Source organism: Gracilinanus agilis, chromosome 3, assembly GCF_016433145.1.
Source record: "Gracilinanus agilis isolate LMUSP501 chromosome 3, AgileGrace, whole genome shotgun sequence".
Classification (NCBI taxonomy): domain Eukaryota; kingdom Metazoa; phylum Chordata; class Mammalia; order Didelphimorphia; family Didelphidae; genus Gracilinanus; species Gracilinanus agilis.
Window position 1 is genome coordinate 66,397,017 of NC_058132.1, and position 16,566 is coordinate 66,413,582.

The 16,566-nt window shown below is 44.5% G+C and overlaps 1 protein-coding gene across 1 annotated transcript in view; it reads right to left on the reverse strand.

Annotated features, from left to right (window-relative positions):
• Positions 1 to 652: 652 nt before the first annotated feature.
• The window catches only part of EYA3 (EYA transcriptional coactivator and phosphatase 3), a 126,071-nt gene continuing 110,157 nt past the window's right edge, over positions 653 to 16,566 (reverse strand). The window contains exons 12-18 of the mRNA XM_044667937.1: positions 13,948 to 14,037; positions 13,039 to 13,097; positions 12,073 to 12,233; positions 8,128 to 8,242; positions 5,136 to 5,257; positions 3,184 to 3,284; positions 653 to 1,090 (exon numbers count right to left, since the gene is read on the reverse strand). Of these exons, the coding sequence (XP_044523872.1) occupies positions 1,010 to 1,090; positions 3,184 to 3,284; positions 5,136 to 5,257; positions 8,128 to 8,242; positions 12,073 to 12,233; positions 13,039 to 13,097; positions 13,948 to 14,037 (729 nt within the window). The 3' untranslated portion in view covers positions 653 to 1,009. The remainder of the gene's footprint in view (positions 1,091 to 3,183; positions 3,285 to 5,135; positions 5,258 to 8,127; positions 8,243 to 12,072; positions 12,234 to 13,038; positions 13,098 to 13,947; positions 14,038 to 16,566) is intronic.

The window sequence follows — 16,566 nt, forward strand, 5'->3', positions numbered from 1 at the left end:
AAAGTCCATCCTGCACCGCTCCAAGGGAAGAGAGGGGGAAGGGAGCAGGCACCAGGGCACCTTAGAGATGGGAAATGTGCAAAGAGGTTCAGAGCCTTCTCTTTGGTTTCTCTGGCCTGTCCCAGCAGGTGAGTGTCTGGCAAACACTGGTTGGGCAGGGCGGGAATTCAAGCTTACTTCACCTGGGCTTGGCAAGGGAGGCAGCACAAGGGACAGAACAATTTTTTAGGACGGGCATCACGATGACAGAAGGTCACTTGTGGGGGCACTTTTTAGTGCAGAGGCGTGGGTGCTCCCGACACATCTCCTTAAGGGGCATCTCACACACTGGGTAAAACCAATGGTGAGCTCAGCAGGAGAAGGTGGGCCCAAGTGAGGGATGGTTTAGAGCAGCTGGCGGGGGGCACCAACCCCAAGGGTGGAGCACAGGAGGGACCTCAGGAAAAGCTACTGTACTGGCAGGGGGAAAGATCAGAGAACTCATGAATATTTTCCCAGAAAATCTACCCTTCCGTCCCCCTTCCCTTTTGGCTTAATAAAGAGAATCTGCTTCAGAGACCAGACCCCGACCCAAGAAAAGCACGTGTCCATTCGCTGGGAGTAAATTCAAAGCTAAGTAGACTACGGAGGGCAGAGAGATGTTACAGGAGTCTTCTGCTTCTAACCTATTTACCACAAGATCGTAGCACTGTGTTTTCCCACCACACACTACATTTGAGCACAACTCTGCCTCAGGGATTTTTTTCTTTTTGAAAAGAAAACAAAAATAGAAGAATTAAATCACTGCAGCTAGGGTGAGATGGCTGTTCTCTCCATCTGATTCCTGCCTGTACCAAGATGCCCTGGGATGGATCCCCCTCCTGGAGAAAACAAACTGTCCCTTCCTGCTCTGGGCTCCGGCTGGGCTTGCATCTCGTCCCGAGGAGAGGAGAGTTCCCATCTTTCCCCCGTCTCTAGCCCCCATGGGGAGGGAGAAGGGCTCATGGGGCTGGCACCTCAGCTCCCATCCTTATAGGAAATCCAGTTCCAAGGCTTGGTGGAGTGACACAAGGTCTCCGTGGTTTGTGATTCGCCAGAAGGGCATGTTGTGCTGAAAGAGATGGGGGACGCCCGGTTATTTGTGCTTCCTCCCCAGGGCCTGGTTACTCAGACCTCTTCCCAATAATCCCAGGCTCCTGGCAGGCCCAATTGGACTACAGGTGACGGAGAGCCTCCCTAGTTTTAGATCAGACCCTTAACCAGCCCAGTCATCCCTCACTAAGGAGATACTGCAAGTCAGCCAATCTAGAAGAATGGAGGGAGAACAAGCTTTTCTGGGCCCTTGTTTTCTCCTCTGTAAAATGAGGGGGTTGCAAATTCAGTGATATCCAGAGTTCTTTCTGGTCCCGGCTGTTTTGAAATGTACGCTCTGAGATGATCCTGAGAACTTGTCAGAATACATGCTATTCCCCTCCTGATGGAGGCGATGCATTCAGGTATAGCCTGGAACAATTCTGGGGGCCAATCCAAGAATGTTTTACTTCAGGTTTGGAAAAGAAGCTTGGCTTTCTAATTTGGGGGGGGGGGAGGCGGGGAGAGGAGGTGGATCTTTACAGATTTGGGGGTGGGGTGGGATTAAAAGTCTAGACTGAGACTCTGGAAAAGCAGGAAAGGCTAAAAAAATCATTTTATTCTATAAAAATTGATTTTACTATGGGATTCACCTGAAATTCCAGCATTGGTCCTTCATTTATTTTGAAAAAATGGGAGAGGCTTTTGTGGGCCAGGCAGGGCTGGTAACAGCATATAGGAGCAATAAGAGCACCTGATTTCAGAGAATCCCAGCACTGAAAAGGAACTTAAAAGGGTGACCCCATTCACTGCATTAATGGTAACGCTCTCCCTTTACGCCACTGCTAGACAAGAGGCTGTCTAATCTCTGCTTGGACCCCTGCAATGATGATAAAGTCACGCCCTCCCAAGGAAGTTCTCTGCACTGCTGGATACCAGGAATTGTCAGAAGCAGGAAAGGGTGGAGGGAGGAGGGACTCTGCAGGCACCTCCAGCCTTTCTCCAGACACTGGATCCCAAAGGAGGGGTTCTCCCCCTGAATATGCTCAGGGCCTGCCTACACTTAGAACCTCTAAAGCACCCAGAGGACATGGAGGCCCTGAAAGGTCAAGGGGCTCACCCCAGGCCACCCAGAATTTAAGTCCAGGCTCTTCTGCTGCACTCTGACCCTGGACTCCCTCCCCAGGCTTTTGTCAAAGGAGAAGACGTCTACCTTATTCATTTACCTCCCATGACTGACAAAGGAGATGAGAGCAGCTTGAAAAGGATAACGTGAAACGGACAAAAAGGGCCACTGCTATTGGGGTCTTTTCCTTCTAAGGGAAGCCCTTGTCCCAGAGCCACAAGGCCCAAACAGCTGAGGGAGCAAGAATGAGGGCCTGTGTTTGTTTGTTTAAACCCTCACCTTCCATTAGAATCAGTACTACATATTGGTTCCAAGGCAGAAGAGCAGTAAGGGCTAGGCAATGGGGGTTAAATGACTTGTTCAGGGTCACATAGCTGGGAAATGTTAAGAGACCAGATTTGAACCAGGATCTCCCATCACTAGGCTTGGTCTTAATCCACTGAGCCCACTTGGCTGCTTCTGAGGGCCTGCACTTTTTGAAAAATGTGGAGGACAGACAGACGGAGAGCAGGCAAAGACCAGGAAAAGGGCAAACCACCTGGTACTGCTGCTCGGGGCACTAATGATGTTCACTGGAGTGGCAACACATGGTCCCAGGAATGGGGAAGAGTAGAGAACAAAAACCATGATTCACTTTTGTAATTTAATACACAGCCCTCTTATGGTAAACCATGAGGAGGGAGGACTAGGATCCTTCTCTGGCAGAAAAGGGAAAGGAGAGGCTCATGGAGGGAATGATATGTCCAAACATGTGGCTGGCAGTGATGTTATCGGGCCTCTTCAAGCCTTACTTGAGCGCCAGGGGAGGTGAAAAGAGAGGAAGAGGGAAAATCAGGGGACCTTCTCTCCAAGTTGCCTCTCGGGGTGCTGGGGGATTCCTGGGAATCACCGAATGCTGCATCCTCCTTGGCTTAGAGGTAGATGATGGGGGCTGCAGGGCTCAGGGCTTTCCCATCTCCCAAGCTCTCACACGCCCTCAGGGAATGGGTTTTCTCTCCTCAAGTTACCTGTTTGGCTGCAATTTCCTCATCCCGTCCATCTCCGATCACTACATACGTAACTTTCTTGCCAAAGCGAGACACAATTCTCTCGAAGCAGCTCTCCTTACCTAGTGGGAAGGAGAACATTTTGGGTGGGACTTTTATAGCCAGGGAGGGACATTTTGCAACCTAGTTGAGCTCAATTTCCTCTGTGGCTTCCTGTGGCCACATATGTCCCCTTGGGTTATAATCCTGGGCCCAGAAGCCCAGGCTTCTACCCCAGGCAGAGGGCCCAAGGATAGTAGAGGGATGAGGGTGGGACACGGTGGAAAGGAAGGATATTTCACCAGTTTGAGGAGAAACAGTTTCCAAATGTATTTCACAGGCTTCTCTATCATCCTCCTGGTGGGAGTTGGCTTTGTGCCTAAGCTGACTAGCTGCCCACCTGCTCTGCCAAGGTACAGGACGCAGGGGCTGCATTACAAATGGAGGCAATAAAGGCAGCTCTCTGGGAGATGAGATGTGTTGGCTACCCCCTTTTCTGGAATGCTCTTGCCTCCTGCAGTACACTCTCTTTAGGGCTCAGCACAGGCACCCCCCCGAGTTGCTGGGGCTCCTTCCCGCCACGTGACTGAAACACCCCTGAGCTTCTGTACTGTACACTTAACATCCCTCAAGCAGAATGTAAGCTCTGGGAAGGCAGGGATCATTGGTGTCTCTGCCACTCCTGACCTAGGCACAGTGTTGAGCACCAAGGAGGGACTTCATAAGTGCTTCCTGAACTCAATCTGAGAAATCTGGCAGTTTGCCATTCCAACTCCTCCTCTGTCCCAGCCTCCCAAAGTGTACCTCTCCCCTGAATCATCAACTGCCCTTAGTTTTCATGCTAAAGTTTAAAATGTGAATGTCAGCTTCTGCTAGCTGAGTTATTCTTATTCTCTAAACACTCAAAATAAAGAATTTAAGATCCTGGAAAGTCAGAGCTGGAAGGAATGTAGAACAAACCCCTCATTTTACAGAAGAAGCTGAGACCAGGGGAGAAGTGATTTGTTCTAGGTCAATGGCAAAAGCAGGATTAGAATTCAGGTCACTTGCTTATTAATCTAATGCTTTTTCTACCATAATACAAAATATAAATATGAGTGAAAAGGGGACTCCAGCGTCCACACTGACCATCCTTCTATCCTATTTCCCAATACCAACTACATCTGACTGCCATCTGTCCTGGACTGAAGCCTCTCGGGTGCTGACCAGAACCACTGGCTCTTAACTTGGGACATTCATATATTTGCTTCCAACTGTCCTTTGCAAAGCACCCTTGAAATCTCTCAGTGTTATCAACATGAAGCAAAATAACTGGCACACATCCGCCACTCTATTAATGAAGTCCTACTGAATGGAAGTGCCCCGGGCCATTTCCTTTTCCTGGCCAGTTTCCTGATTGGCAAATATGGCAATGGGTGACTCAGATCATTCCTGAAGTCAGACACTGTGTGTTCTACAGTGACTTCAGGCCTGAAAAACCTGCCCTTAAGGAGACTGTAGGTGTATAGGGGCAGTGGGGCCAGCCGACCTCAGGGCTTCCTTCCAGCTGTTTCTCCTGGGTTGAGAGATATAACACACATAAAGACAATCTAAGAAGGAAGCAAACACTGACAAACTGGGGGACTAGGGAAGGCTTCACAAAGGAGGGGACATGTGGATAATGGTATGAATCGTTCCAAGCTGCTTGACTGGTCAGTTCCTGTTCTTGTGTTGAATGAATTCCTTCCCCTCTACCACATCCTCTGACCTAAAATCAAAAGAAATCAGGTAAGCCACTAAAAGACACCTGCTGTAAACTGAGGCATAGAGCCAAGGCCTCACTTGCTGCTGCAAAGTGCTTTCTTCCCAAAAGGAGGTGGGGACTGTGCGGGGAAAGCCTATCCTGATGTCTGAAACTGCACTGTCAGTTGGAGGCTACCAGAAGCAGCACCTACCGATCTTAGTGGCACTGTAGATGTTCTCGATGGGGAAAACTTCTCCCAAGCCATACAGAAGGACCTTGGCTAGGGCAGGCACCAACTGGGTGGTGGTGATCAAGACATTCACACAATTCTTTCTGGAGATAACAAAAAACAAACAAAAAATTAAACATGTGGCTTCATCAAGGTCATGACAAGGGTCAGTGACTTAAAGAAGGAAAACCAGACTGTGACTCAAGCTGAACAGGCTAAAAAAATCCTGGAGCTGGGGGCTTCAGAACTGACATGCATGAGGGGGCAGCTGGGTAGCTCAGTGGATTGAGAGCCAGGCCTAGAGACAGGAGGTCCTAGGTTCAAATTCGGCCTCAGACACTTCCCAGCTGTGTGACCCTGGGCAAGTCACTTGACCCCCATTGCCCACCCTTACCATTCTTCTGCCTTGGAGCCAATACACAGTATTGACTCCAAGACAGGAAAAAAAAAAAAAAAAAAAGAACTGACATGCACTGGCTCCTAGAGCCTCCCACCCATGAATTCCCTCTACAACATCAACTCACATTTCAATATTGCTTTCTCCAGAGTCCAAATGTTATTATATCATTTTATAGATGAGAAGAGTCTCAGAGAAGCTACCTTTCTCAGGGTTACACAGTTAGTAAATGGTAAAGCTAGGATTTAACCCTAGAAGCACTGATGCAAGTCTATAGCTCATTCTAAAGTGGCCTGGATGTGGGCTCCCCCAGCCTTTAATTAAGGATGGAGCACTGGGATGTAGAGCTCACTACCTGCTGCTCTGAAGCCTTTGTTCTTAATACCAACCCCAAGTCTACTATTTCAGTCCTGTGGTGCTAGTTGTCTCCTAGCCAAAGAAAACCAAATGAATCCCTCTTCTCTGACAGCTCTCCTCTAATTCTCCTCTTGTCCAGATTATGACTCTGGGGCAGTATGGTTTTCTTCAGTCCCTTCCTCATCCTGGACTCAGGTGCACCGTTCCCACTTCAGGTCTGCAGCAGGGGCCTGACCACGCTGTGAGGACAGCGAGACAAGGCCCTCCATCCTTCATGATGATGATCGGTGCTGCCTCAGGGGGGCACCAGCTCTTCAGAATGACTGGCTTGGGCTGGGGAATGTTCCCAGTTCTGACCCCTACTGAACGTGAGAGGTAAGGCAGCATGGATGCTGGAAAGAGTAGTCTAAGGCAGAGTTGGGACCACTAAGGTTTGGCTGCAGTAACTTACTTTCCATGTGACTTAGGCTGAGCCTTGGCAGCCTAAGAGAGAAGTATCAGAGCTGCTCTGAGGAAACACGCCCACGAATAGGGCACCTCCCACCATTATGCCTGAAAGACTGTCCTAATTGTATGATGTGTAGAGAAGCTGGGATGCCCAATAAGATTACAAAACACTTAAAGGCAGGGGGTCTATAGGGCACATACGCAATATTTATTAAATTTAATGGAAAAAAACAAAGAGTGACCCACTAAGAGAGTTCAGAAGAGACATTCCAACTGGAATATTTGATCTGATTTCAAGGTTGGGATTACTAGGCCTAGGCCTTTAGTGAACATCCTGGGACAGAGACCAGAGGTGGCAGAGTGAGGCTGGGACATGCCTTTAATAAGTGGGCGATCACCTCCCTATATTCATTAAGTCCCCAAAGCTCCAGCTTTGGTACGGACAGTGTTATCAAATGCTGTGACCCTGGGTTAATGGGTCTCCTATTAGCTTCTGAGATACTTCCAAATAAATAATTGCTCCCTCTTCTAATTCCAGCTCCAGGTTTGCTTCTTCAAACCTCCTTCCAGGCCAATCCCGCTTCAGGCTTCACTTCCACCAGGAAACTGTCTCACATGCCTTCCACAGTCACAGATCTCCCTCTTCTTTCCCCTTCCCCTCCCTGGCTGATTGACTCTGGGTTACCACCTAAGGGAGGAAAGCTTTGTTTTGACTGATGGAGATGGGCAATGGGCACTGATGGAAACAGGACACTCATCTTCTGAAATCTTGTATTTCTCACTAGTTAAGCAAAAATTGTAAAATCTGTAGTTTTAGCATTAGTCAAGCATAAATAGCAAAATCTGCTTCATTACTTTTATTTATTTTTGATTCTTTGTTTGCTCATATCACTGTTTATTTATTTTCTTTATTTATTAATCAGTGAACCATTCTGTATTGTTAATCACCTGTACTGGTTCTGTTCTACACACCAGCTTTGTGCCTCTTTGTATTATGGATCAATTGCATGATTCTGTATTTACCTTAGAGTTCTGAACTGTTAGGCATTATTAATCACCCAGAGTGGTCACTTGCTGTACTCTCTCCTCCCAGTGTTCCCATCTTTGATGACAGCATTCCAGAAGGTCAGGAATGTCTCTCCCACAATGACACAGGATGACAGATTGGACAATTGGGGGGGGGGGGGACGGGGGACACATAGGACAAGTGCACTATAAGGGTTTTGGCAAGGGAATCCTCCAAATATATGCATGCTCCTTATTTCCTTTCTGGTGTCCTTGAGTTTACCTATGACATACCAGACCCCAAACCACATCTCTACCTGGATTTGGAATCTCCTTCTCTATGCTCATTTTCTAAGATTTTTGGCAGGGGTGGGCTATTCTGGGAAAAGGTGGAGATTTTCCTGAAATGGGAGACAAGACCCATGGCTCTCAATAAATATACAAATTGGGGAGGAGAGGAAGGGAGAGAGAGCGAGAGAGCGAGAGGGAGAGAGAGAGAGAGAGAGAGAGAGAGAGAGAGAGAGGGAGGGAGGGAGGGAGGGAGGGAGGGATTCCATTAGCCCCAAGGCTAGTCCATCAGCTATCAGGATATTCTATTAGCCCCTAGGATATTATACTATCTTAAAAACCTCTTCTTCAAATAAAATTCTTTCTTTCTTCTAGATTGAATGGAATTTTGAGCCTTCCAATTTTAGGGTGAAACCCTGCTACAAACTTCAGTGTGTTTTCCCACAACAAGACCATTAGCTTGACAGATCAATTCCATACCTGGATTGGATGAGAAGTAAAGACTTTAGTGCTGTTCCCAGCCAGGAATCAGTTAAGACTTCAATTTCTGCTCTTAGTCTCTGAAGTGCTTCCTTTCTCTGGGGACTGAGAAGGCCTTTGGAAACAAAACCAGACAAAAGCAAATTCTTGACATCATGTCTTGGCTGGTACTGGGGGTGGAATGGGGAGGGGAGAATGACTCTCTTTTTGACTTAGAAATGCCAGAGGTCCAAAGGAAGACTGTCTTGGTGAATGCTCACGTGAGAGGGGAAGCTAATGAGCAAGCAAGTGAAACAAAACAGTCTTCTCTTGTAGAGAGAGAACTGCTTCCGTTAGGGCACATTAATTTGGGTATTCAATTGAAGCATTTGACTCAAGCCAAGGAACTCATTTCTTTTGATGTGTCTTGCTTATTTCCAAAAGGACTACAGATAGCTTATGGACAGACATAGCATACAAGAAAATACATCTAAACATCACATGGACCATCTAAGGAGATGGTTTAAGGCACTATTACAGAAGAGACAAGAACACTTTGGGAATACACTGACCTCTCAGGTTTGGGGCAGATCAAGAAAAAGGGGAAATAGGTTGGAATGTAGGGGAACAAGGATGGAGTATATTTTATGAGAAAACACTGACATTTACACTTTTTTGGAGCTAAATTCAGGAAGGAATTCATGAAATGGATTCTTGTATGAATGGTGATACCAAGTGCAATTCAAAGAGCAAGGCACTAGGGACAAAGCCCTAGGTTCTCCTCCAGGTATGGCCATTAATTAGCATAATCCTAAGCAAAGCAGTTCCCTTCCCTGGGTCTCAGTTTCCTGGTCTAAAAAATACTGTGTTTTAAGAATGTGTAGGTTCTCAGGGCACTTTTCAACTCTGATGGTTTTGATGGCTAATATTCCCTCTATGAGTATTCTGTTCTAGAGTCTAAAGCTCCTATCCTCACCTTCAACCCCATTTGGTCCTCCACTTTCTGCAGTCTTTCATTTCTTTTCAGTCTTCCAATGCCTGGGACATCCAGGCCTCCCAACTTGCCTTTGGCCCTTCTATTGGAGTAGTTAAGAGTGACTGATATTGTCAGAAAATGAGTGCCAAGTGAGAAAAGAGTGGTTACAATCTCAGAAGAATGGCTCTCTAATAGTACAGTTTCAGATACTTCAGATACCTGAACATAACAGTGTTTTGAACAATGGCGCTTTCTCAGGCTCTTTGAATCATAACATGTAGGTATCACAACTAAAGTCATTAGGGTGGACTTTGATTTGGTTGATCTTGCTCTTTTTCTGTGAGATTTTCTTCTTCCTTCCTTGACTTTCTAAGGCACTGTCTCCTCTTGGTTCTCTCTTATCTTCTTGACCATCATCTTTCTTATTCTCCTTTGTTGGATCATTATCTCACCTATTATCCATGGGTATGTTCTGAGTTTTAAGACTCTTTCTTTGTGATCTCACTAGCTCCCTAGAATCCAATGATCATCTATCTCCATGTGGATGCCTGCCAAATCTATAAAAACCACTCTTCACTTCTCCCATGAATTTCATTCTTGTGTCATTAACTGCCTGCTAAGTGTTTCTTTCTAGATAACCAACCAGTTGACTCCTCAAAACAGAAATGATAAAAACCTGCCTATCCTTTGTAATTGTCTATTTTCATTTAGGGGATCCATCATTTTGCCAGTTAATCAGGTTCATAAATTAGCTTTAATTCTTTACTTTCCCTCACCTCTAATATACATTTAGCTTTCAAAACCTGTCAGTCATCAGTTCATTCGGTTCCGTCCACTAATACAACCATCATTTTTGCTCAGGGCCTTTTTAGCCTCCTAGTTGGTCTCTATGCCTCCAATCTTCATAGGCTGGTGGTCGGACCATGTAAGTTCCTATCTCAGTAATAATCAGTGGTTCCTTATTATTTCTAGAATAAAATACATACTCCTCAGCCAGGATCTTGGCAGTCTGGCTCCCACATTATCACCTCTTCAAGAGTTCTAAGTTCAGGCCAAACAGGACTACCAGCTATTTTTTGACTCAATTAATTCTGTGCATTTTCATAAACAGTTTCCTATACCTGGAATGAGATCTCTACTAGCCCTTCTTAGAATCCATGCTTATCTATAAAGTTCAGTTCAGGCTCTAGGCCCTCTAAGTTTTTGCTTTGATCCTTGCTACTCCTTAAATCGCTTTGCATTTACTTGGTTTCTATTTTGTGTCCCTTGGCTGAATATATGTCCCACCAGCCACACTGCTTTTGGTCTTCTCTGGACTTTTCCATTATGCCTCTATGCTGCTAACTCCAGCCCCCAGTCCTCTTTCCCCTTTTTAGCTTCCTTTGGTGTGTTATTGTTCCCTATTAGATTATAAGCTTCTTCAGGGCAGGGATTAACTTTTAAAACTTGCATTTCTATCTCGTGCTGGCACATAATAGGTGCTTAGTAAATATTTACCAACTAAGGACTGTTCATTTTTGTCTTTAAATGTGCAATAATGCCTAGATCAGCGCTCTGTACATCACAGGCAATTAACAAATATTTGTTGAACTGAGTAACTCTTCATGGTCTCTACTTCCTACCTATAGGAAGGACTACAGAAACTGACTGATGAGAATGATCCAGTTCTTATTACTTATGGGATCAGAGGAAGATGTAATCCTCTTTAGTTAACCAGAGAACTCCAGAGTCTAGCTTAGTGTTCCAATTTGTCTAAAAAAAGGAAAAAGATATACTTTCTAAAGCTACATGGATAAAAGAAGCAGGAATTTTTAGAGGGGAGAGACTAACACCATCTAGTGATTCCCTCCATCTCCTGCCTCTGGGCATTTTCTTTGACTCTTTGCTTAGGCTTAGAATGCTCTTCCCTGACCAAATCTCTATTTGCCAGGCTTCCTTCAGGTCCTTCATGTCTCAGATAAAACCCCACCTTCCACACAAAGCCTGTCCTGATCCCCTTTGGTCTTCAGCCTTCTCCTACAGACATTTTTGAACACAGTTGTTTGCATTAGACTGCTCCTTAAAGATAGGGATTATTTTTTTCCTTTCTCTGAATCCCCAGTATTTATTAGCACAGTGCCTAACACACAGTAGAGGCTCAACAAGTGTTTACTGAGTGACTTAAGATACAGCTGAAATGCTACCTCTTCCAAGATGCCACCCCTAAATTCTCTTCTATCTCAAGACAATCTTCATCTCATCTCTTAGCATGACATAAATCTTATGAGTTATTAATTTTCTGGATCCATGTTTTATCACACCTACATGTTTTATCACAGGGTAAATTGAGATCTCATTTATCCTTGTGTCTTCCCTGGTGTCTAATGTGGTATATACTACACACAGTAAAAACTGAATAAATGATTGCTGAATGAGTGAACCCTGTTGAAAGCTCATTTTCCAAAGGAGTGGACTGATGTCTTAAGGAGGGAGATGATTTGCCCAGTGTCACTCAGTGAATAAGAAGCAAAGTCAAGATTAGAACCCAGGCTTAGTGCTCTACCCAATAGGCTATGTTGCCACTGACACAAAAGCCTCCTTTTTCAAAGTCCAGTTGTGGAACCTTCCGATTTATATCCATGAATTTAAATGATTACTAAGATATGTACAGAAATATCTCCTCGACAGTTTCAGGTGCTTGGTGGCCATACTCAGAAAATGAAAACCCAGGGATCAAGGGGCTAGAAGCTTCCTCTGCAAATCACTAATATTTTATTTTAGAGATTCCAATAGTAACAAATGTTATTCACAAACACTGTCATAGTCATAAAAATTCAAAAGAACTTTTAAGTACTTGTAATGGTAACAAATTCTGACAAAAGTTAATTTGGTTATAAAACCAAGTTTCTTTTGTAAACAAGGAAATGGAACTTAGTAGTTATGCTTTTTAGATGGACAAACTGTAAAAAAGGGCTAATGAAACAGGAAGTTGGGCTAGTTTGCACACTCACCACCTACGTTGCTTTTGTGTTTGTCATAGATTTCTCTCACTTTTCGATATCGGAAGGCCAGCTTCCTCATCCAATCCACTCCCCCCTGCACACCCACAGAAGAGCCATGACCTGCACCACCTCCTGAGCCGCTGAAACCATCCGTGGAGAAACTATAGTTGCTGCACCAAAGAAAACATGGGAAATTAGCATCCCTTCCAATCAGATGTCAGATGATTTTACCACCTATATCCTTTCTGCCCATCACATTGCTAAGTTAAAAGAATCACTGATTTTTTTCCATGTTGTTTAAAGAAACAGACTATAGTCTGTTTATTATAACAGACCAATGACCTTGACTTTTGACTCCTAGAAAACTTCTGCATTGTGTTGTTAGGGGGATGACTGGAGAACATCTAGAAAAAGAAGCAGAGGCCACCCAAGAGCCAGTAGAGCTTCGTCAGGAACAGGTCAGATCAAACTAACCTTACTTGTCTACACTGGTAAATCAGGGAAATATTATTCAAAAGTTTACCTAGATTTTAGCAAAGCATTTGAAAGAAGTTCTAAATCTAACCGTATAGAAAAGATGGAAAGATATGGGTGATTCTTTCTAGAGACTTTTTCAAAATAAGTAAGCAATCCATGCTGAATGATGTCAGTGTGGCCCAGGACTAGGTCACAGCCCAAGGGATAAAGAGCAGGACTGGACTCTTCATCTGATGACAAGTTGTGTGTGGCCCAGGCTTATCTTGGTGCCAGAGAGCTGGTTGAGGAAATGCTTCCCCACCTGGGCCTCCAGAATGTCACTTGCACTGTAATAGCTATCAGAAGAAGTTTTTGTCCTTTTCTTCCCAGGGCTCCTGGCATCAAGAAAATGCATGAAGCTCTCACCGAAGTCAGCCCAAGCTCTATTCTACTGTGAAAATACAGATTTTCCAAATTTGTGCCCAAAAAGAAGATCAAGGATTACAGTTTCTCCTTTACCTCAAGTCCTGCCCATTGTCATCAGATGCCACATCTTCAACATGCACTTGGTCACATTCCTGTTAATAAAACAAACCACCACATCTTAGTCCAGTGGTTCAATGCTATCATCAGCTAAAACAGTTCCTGGAAAAGGTACAGGTCACCAAAGTGAACTGTGGCAGTTCATCTAGGATGATAGGCATTCTCTAGCTCCTCAAGCCTGCCATCCTTTTAAGGCCTTGCAACTGCCAGTTCTCTTCCCCTGTAGGTAATGACATTTATCCACGTGCATCCCGAATTCCCAAAAAGACCTGAGAGCCCCTCCATGACCAGGACTGCCACCAGCCTCACCCCCATTATCCAAAGCACGATACTTTCCTTCCTTGGAACTCTCCTAGCACTCTGAATGCCTCCCATGGACTGAGCATGCTCTGTTCTGCATCAGAGCAAAGTACACGCCTCTTCTCACTAGTTGGTAAAAAGGAATGGGAGGGCAGGGACTGGGCCCTAAGTCTGTACCTCCTGTAGCATCTAGCCCAGATCAGTACACAGAGCAGGCTATTCACCATTGTCGATTGAACTGAACAGATCTTTGTTTATGACAATTTTGATGAAGGGGGATGATTTAGCTGAACTATCCGAGAAGTGCTGGAAAAGTCCATTCCAAAGCTCAGCCCTTTGTTACAATTCAAGATTCATGGACTTGAATGAGGTTCTCAGGCTCACATGACCAACACATGGAAAGCCTGGACAAGGCCTCTTGCCTTGGAAGGAGACAAGCATTCTCTCCTCGTGGTATATCATGCTCCATATCCACTGATAGCTGGCTATTCTCACTCAGATGATTTTTGCTCATTCAAGTCTTATATGGTCTATCTTTGAGAGAATTTACAAATGCTTAGGTGACTGTTAAAATCCCAAACGTACCTCCAAGTCATTGAAAAAGAGATGTGTGTCAGCCACTTCAAAAATCATTTCTTCCATTGTTAAACCTGAGCCAATAACAACTGTTGGGTCCTATAAGACAAGAAGATGAAAATCTGCTTAACTTGGCACTGTGGGAAAGAGCTTAGGAGCTATAACATCAAATAAAAGAAATTGCAATAAAACATCCTTAGTGAATTATAGAAAGCTTACTGACCATTGCTATACACTCACTGACCATCACAGAAGATGAAGTAACCTGCTCATTAATCAGCTTGTGCTGATTAATATACATCCTTAGAGAACTGGAATTGTTCACCCATTCCTTTGTAACAAAAAGTTCTCCTTTCCAGTAAGTCCAACCTGGCTAGGCTCATCTCTACTTTCTTTCCAAGAAGTAGGGGCCATCCAGTGATAAAAAGGTCTATCTCTATTCTCAGGGAAGGGTCTCCCCTACAATGGAACCATGGCTTCTTAAGTCCAAGGATTCTTTACCAAGACTTTTGACTTCTATCAAGACTTCTTGTCTCTGTTGCAGATGTAAAAAATGGCTAGTTTATAGATCTAATAAGGTTAGCTATCTTTCAACTGTGGTACTAAGAATTCATATTCCTTCAATATTTTCCAATTTGCAAAACCCCATATCTCTGGGACAGTTCACACAATCTTATTTAACTCTATTAATAAGGCTGTGAAATAGGCAGTGCGATTACAATTATTTCCATATTGTGGATGAGCGAATTAAAGCTCAGAAAGATAGTATACTGATACCCAATGCAGTAGAAGCGGCACAATAAATAGTGTACAGGGGGCTTCCGGGTTAAGATGGCGGCAGAGTAAGAAGCAGCTCTTAACCTCTCCTGACCGAAACACACAAAACTCCTCAAGGGGACATAAAAACAAGTCCAGACGAACGGAGGAACCCCACAACAGGGCACAGCGTGGAAGGTACGTGGAATCGAGACATTTCCAGGCTAAAAAGGGCTCTCACTCACTCAATCGCGAGCTGAGCAACCGCCCCACCCCCACCCCCTCCACACTCACCTATAGCTCCGAACCCAGCTAAAAAGAAATAGAGCAAGTTTGGGGCACCCATCGAGTCATCAGCAGCTCCGGGACCTGTTCCTGACAGCAGCAAGACTTAGGACCCCATTAAGTCAAAAAAAGCACGCGAAATCTGAGCGCGCGCGCCGGAGCAGGACGCTGGGCGCGCAGAGGGCCAGCTGAGTAGAGGCGTGGGTGGAGGCAGAACTAAGCCTAAGTGGGGAACCAGTGCAGACGGGTATACGACTGTGGAAGCAGCGCCCTGAGACTTGTAAAGAAACCTCCAGCAGAGGATCAAGCAAGAGGGCCCACCAGGGGGCTTGACCTTGGAAAAAACCAGAATTCAGACCTCAGGAGCCAATAGATTGGGAACAGACACTGAGCCCGAGGATAAAGCTGAGAAGCTGCTGGGCTAATGATGGCTACTCAGCATCAGGAGGTTCAGAAGAGAAAGAATAATAACAAAAAGAAGAAGTCTTTAACACTCGACAGCTTTTACACAGAGAAAATCCAGACAACCGAGCAAACAGAGGAGGAGAACAAACAAGCATCCGGACCCTCCTCAAATAAGGAAAACTCCTCACAAGCTATGGAAGAGTTCAAAACTGAGATTTTGAGGAAAATGGAAGAGATCTGGCAAGAAAATAACAGTTTAAAAGGTAGAATCTTGCAATTGGAAAGTGAGGCTCAGAAATCAAATGAACTGATAAGCAAATTGAACACCAGAAATGACAAGATTGAAAAGGAATACCAAAAGATTATAGCCGAAAACCAAAAGATTATAGCCGATAACCAGTCCCTAAAGGCTAGAGTCGAGCAATTAGAAACCAATGATCTCTCAAGACAACAAGAACAAATAAAACAAAGTCAAAAGACTGAAAAAATAGAAGGAAATATGAAATATCTCAATGAGAGAGTGACAGACCAAGAAAACCGGTCTAGAAGAGACAATTTGAGAATAATTGGTCTTCCAGAAAACCCAGAAATTAATAGAAACCTGGACTCCGTACTAAAAGAAATTATTCAGCAAAATTGCCCTGAAGTCCTACAACAAGAGGGCAATATAGACATCGAAAGGATCCATAGAACACCCACCATATTCGACCCAGAGAAGAAATCGGTTAGAAATATTATTGCCAAATTCAAAAGCTTTCAAGCAAAAGAAAAAATCTTACAAGAAGCTAGAAAGAGACAATTCAAATATCAAGGAGCACCAATCAGGATCACACAGGATCTGGCAGCTTCCACACTAAAAGACCGTAAGGCTTGGAATACAATATTCAGAAAGGCAAGAGAGCTGGGCCTGCAACCACGGATCAACTACCCATCAAAATTGACTATATATTTCCAGGGGAAAGTATGGGCATTCAACAAAATTGAAGAATTCCAGGTATTTGCACAGAAAAGACCAGGGATGAATGGAAAGTTTGATATCGAACCACAAAAATCGAGAGAAACCTGAAAAGGTAAATAAGTTACAGAGGGAAAAGAAAGAAAACTTGTAATTTTTAAATTTGCCTTTTTAAGGGCCTCAGTGAGATCTAATTATCTGTATTCCTATGTAGAGAAATGTTATGT